Raw genomic sequence first — 5,000 nt, forward strand, 5'->3', positions numbered from 1 at the left:
GTGAGAAGGAGTATGGAGAGAGGGAGAGAAGGAAGGAGGGAGTGAGAGAGAGAGAGAGAGAGAGAGAGGGGGGGGGTAGGGAGAGAGAAAGAGAGAGAGAGAGAGAGAAAGAGAGAGAGAGAGAGAGAGAGAGAGAAAGGGGGGGAGGTAGGGAGAGAGAGAGAATGAGAGAGAGAGAGAGAGAGAGAGAGCCTCTGGTAGACATCTGTGACTTAAATGATATACAGATGCCTCCGGGGAAGAAACCAATGACACACACAATCTCTCTTTCACAACACACACACACACACACACACGCACACACACACACACAATACTGGCATCATGAAAGCCAGTATCCAAACCATCTACAAACGGCTTTCTGACACTTTCCTTTTGTCAAACAGCATGACCAGAGACCCATAGGCATACAATTAGGCTAAAACTGATCACAAAGCAATTTCAGGTGGCAAGCATGACAAATCCATTTGATGTATCGGTTCCTTGTGGCCTACCAGGTCAGGTCAGGTCATGAGTGTCTGAGAGGATACAAGCTCTGGTAGAGCATGAGTCTGGACTTCACTGCTCGGCTGCCGTTGATGCATGTGGCACGAACCAGGCTGGGCAGCAGCGTTCCCGTGACGATGGCACCATCAAACAGAGGCCCGAAAAACGGAATCTGTGGAAGACAGGACAGAGAGAGAGAGTGAGTGAGTGATTGAGAGAGAGAGAGAGAGAGATAGAGATGGAGAAACAATGAGAAGAGGTGAGAAACTGGACCTTGATGATCCTGTCGTGCCTCATTCTGCCTGAATGACATCAGCTTTTAACATGGAAAATTACACTTACAACAGTATGTACTCATCAATAATTCACCAAATGCATTTAAATATTGACGGCACACTGTTGTTGTGTTCAATGACGGGAGAGTAGCAACCGATCCTCCAGCTGCACACACAAACATTCTCTCTCTCATATACCATCCCCTAACACACACTCACACACACACACACACACACACTCACACCTTCACTTGTACTCCAGAGATCAATGTGTGTGACAGGACAAACAAGGGTAAAGTAATTACTGTCGATACGACCCAACAGACTTCCGCTCTCTGGGCTGACATTTATTGAACAGATCAGATGGGAGCTATTTGCGTTGAGGAGCCGATAACTGCGGAGGTGAGGGAGGGAGCAGGGGGAATTCCTCCCATTAGTGCTGCTGATCAGGAGCCCTCTCGAGGACAGGCTCCAGGTCAGGCTCCAACCTGCGGGGAGGGTGTCTGACAGGGGTGAACACTGGTCTAAAACCAGCATCATAGCGGGGGCAGGGGCATAGCGGCTTTGGAAGAGGGAAGTGACATATTTTTACATTTACATTTATCAATTTAGAAAACACTTTTATCCAAAGCAACTTACATATGTCAATTATATTACAAGGGCCATTCTCCCCAGAGCAACTCAGGGTTAAGTGCCTTGCTCAAGGGCACAACGGTGGAAGCCAGGAATTGAACCCAAACTTCTTCAGGCTACTGCATGGTTCAGCATATAAGGCCCCTCCTCTACCTCCTCTCTCTCTTCCCTCCTCTACCTCCTTCTACCACTTTCTCCCCCTCCACAATTTGACTAGTACTTATGTCTGCACTCTTATCTTCTATTAATAGTATTTATTGACTGATGCAGTAGTAACTCCTAGCTGATGTCTCCTCTGCACTGTAGCTTGAATGTTCTATTCTACATTCTGTAAGTCACTCTGGATAAAAGCATCTGCTAAATTAAATCTAAATAAAGGCTGAGATTGAAAAATTCTAGTCATGGATTATAAATCCAGTCAAGGATTATTATAACCGCCGCACGTTTTTTTCTGCCGGATTTTTTTTTCTTTTTTTATTTTCTTCAGTAATTTTGTGTCAACGATTCCCAGGACACTGAAAGACCGGGCTGCACGAAACTTGGTGGGCACACAAGGATGACAAGGAACCATTGTTTTTCGTTTTGATCCATCATCCGCACCAGGCCCCCCGAAACAATGATAGGCCTGACACAGTTTTCTGTGAATATCTCAAGAACCGTAGGGCCTAGGATGACCAATTTATTTTGGTATGTTGGTCTCCAGGGGCCATGTCAACACATCCCATATCCACTCATTTGAGGTGTAGCGCCACCTAGTAAAAAATGAAAAGGCAAAAACGAGGTAAAAAAAACTACACAAAATTTGAAGGGAAGGATCATTATGAATGCATGCCACGTTTTGTGGAATTCTGTTCAAGGGAGGCCATATCAACTACACACACAGTCATGCACAAACTCACACACACACACACACACACACACACACACACACACACACACACACACACCTCATTACCCCCCACAAACATAAACACACAAAAATAAACACACACTATGCACACACTCATTTAAATACACAAAAGTTGCAGGAGTAGGGGATGGAGTAGGAGATCGAGACAAATTGACAAGTGTGATTTATTTTTGCGGAGTGAATGTGCAGGACTGAGTGGCGTTCAGATTTAGTTACTGTAAGGAATCAGATTGTGCCTGAGGTTCTGATGACTGCATGTTAGAAAAACAATCTTTGCTGAGACCAACTCTTCCTGTTACACTGGAAACTAGTCAATCTCATCAGTTGTACTCTGAAGACTACGATGAACTATTATCTTACTCTTAATACCTTTGCACTGCTCAAAGGCAAGACAATATTTCATATGACTTTCCCTGCATGTAGAAAAGGCAACACACACCATCCCTTTCATTCTTGAGAGCCATATAAACCATTGTGCTTTCATCTACGCTTAAGTGAGGTCCAGAAAAAAAAAAATTCTTGTTGACCTTTTCACATAAAATGGGCACATTGGCAAGTGGCATGGAGCTTCTACCCTGTCCTGACAGAAGGCTCACGGCCTGAAATTACCTTTCCCAGCTCCAAGCAGCGCTGGGCTCTTTTGACCCACCAGCAGTCAAACAGAGCCAACAGCGGAGAGTGGCGCAGATGAAAGCAAGACGGGCCGTCGCCGCCACAGACGCCAGTGATGCCAGCACTGTGTCGGCAGGTAATGGACTCAGACCAAAGCAAGGGCCATTAGGCCGAGGCGACTCGGACGACATCATAGAGGGGAGGCAGACATGCAGCTCCTCCGATGAGCCATCACTACCCCCCCTTCAGCCCCAGACACCACGTTTCAGACATCTTTCTCACCTGTTACGTGAGTACATGCCTCTGGGAAAATTGAAAGGATGCTTTTTGGCAGCCTGGCTCATGACCTACTGCGGTGAAACCTTCTATATAAGCATGTAAAGCATGATGATCGGTATGTAGAGGATGATGTGATACGTCAATGTTCTATCTTTAACAGCAAATAAAATAATAAAGAGATACATTTACTGAGCATACAGCTCATAGTCAGTTCAAAAAGAAGTTTCAGTCAGTGTAGTGGACTTGGCTTTTGCAAGGAGATGTTAGAGAGATATTTGATGTTTGATGGGATGAGGCAGACACCTACCTGTGGTTTCTTGATAATCTGGATGAAGAACATGTGGTTCTTCATTGGGTAGATGACGATGAGCACGTCTCCAAAGTCGGTGGGGATGATTCCACGCCGGTAGTCCCTAGTATGCTCAGACCATACAATGTGGACCTCGTCGTTTCCCAGGTGACGAAGCTGCCAGAAATGAGATGGTAAACAAATCAAACTCGATGACAGAACAATGGGAAAAAAAACTTACTTATAACTATCTTTTGGGTGACACTTTTTTATACAAAGCAACTTGTATGTCAATTATTACAATAGCCAATCTCCCCAGAGCCACTCAGGTTTAAGTGAACATGCTCAAAGGAACAACGGTGGCAGTCAACCCACAAGTTTACAGGCTACTGTTTTGCTAGCCCAACTCCTTAGCCACTGTGCTACCTCTGCCCCCAAGATGTATTTCATGGCCAAATTTTCTTCTAGACGTGGCCAACAAGGCACCCCACTGGATATTCTTCAAGGTGGGTTGTAGAGCATGTGGCATTGCTGAGAGTCAGCCCAAATCCCACACGTTATACATAAATGCATAATGAATCTGATTCTGGGAGCCATTTATAGCATTTTCCATTCTCAGAGAAAAAATGAGTTTCAGCGGATTACAAAAGCAACAAATGAAAACTCTGGTTGGGTATCCAGAAGTCAATCATTTCGGTCCAATTGACTTTCCCAGCCAGGCAACAAATTGCTGCAGGTCCAGCTTTTATTTTAGATAGAGGAACATAATGAACAAAAAAAACACATGCATATAGGAAATGAGTGTTTAATGATATTTTTCATGTGGATGTGTGTTTATTTTTTGCTGTTGTTATGCTTATTTTTCTAGATCAACACCACTGGAAGATGGCCGACATAACACCTCCAGCGAAATATGTCAAAGAACCTCACAGACTACGGAGACTGGGGGAGCTTCGACTCTCGACAAGGCGACAAAACATCTGCCAACACGCGGAGGTTTAATGAGCCATTAGCTGAAGCATGCCCTTTCCACCCCCCCCCCCCCCCCCCCCCCCCCGGCCCACTCTCTCCCCCCTCCCCCCACTCTCCAAAAATGCAATTAGTGCATTCTCTCACAAGCCCTTAATTATGCTAATAGACTAGTCTTAACAAACCCGCAACAAGCCACTGGAACCTGTTGGAGGCGATCCTCTGCACACGCTGCTGGTCTCATTGGTTACTGGAGGGAGACGCAGGGGTCGTGGCAGGACTAACAAGCTTACACATGCGATTTCCCAGCTAATAGCAATTAGCAGTGTTTAACTGGGGCTCTATGAGAACCACTGCATTGTGGTCCCAACACACAAATAGCAATGCTGTGTTGTGTGGATTGGGCTTTGTTTCTAGGGCAGAGTCTCTTGTAATGCCTAATGTTATTGGGGAATTTACTGGCGCACACACACACACACACACAGACTTAGGTATTGGCCAGTGTGTGTGTGTGTGTGTGTGTGTGTGTGGCATTAGCCATAGGTAG

General features: G+C 45.5%; 1 protein-coding gene across 7 annotated transcripts in view; it reads right to left on the reverse strand.

Moving 5' to 3' along the window:
* Positions 1 to 5,000, reverse strand: part of ralgapa2 (Ral GTPase activating protein catalytic subunit alpha 2) — a 111,221-nt gene that overhangs the window by 27,111 nt on the left and 79,110 nt on the right. For all 7 annotated transcript variants that reach the window (XM_042071420.1, XM_042071421.1, XM_042071427.1 and 4 more), the window contains 2 exons: positions 3,503 to 3,661; positions 531 to 658 (listed from right to left, as the gene is read on the reverse strand). In XM_042071420.1, coding sequence (XP_041927354.1) covers positions 531 to 658; positions 3,503 to 3,661 — 287 coding nt within the window. The remainder of the gene's footprint in view (positions 1 to 530; positions 659 to 3,502; positions 3,662 to 5,000) is intronic.

The sequence above is a fragment of the Alosa sapidissima genome, chromosome 19 (assembly GCF_018492685.1).
Source record: "Alosa sapidissima isolate fAloSap1 chromosome 19, fAloSap1.pri, whole genome shotgun sequence".
Lineage (NCBI taxonomy): Eukaryota > Metazoa > Chordata > Actinopteri > Clupeiformes > Clupeidae > Alosa > Alosa sapidissima.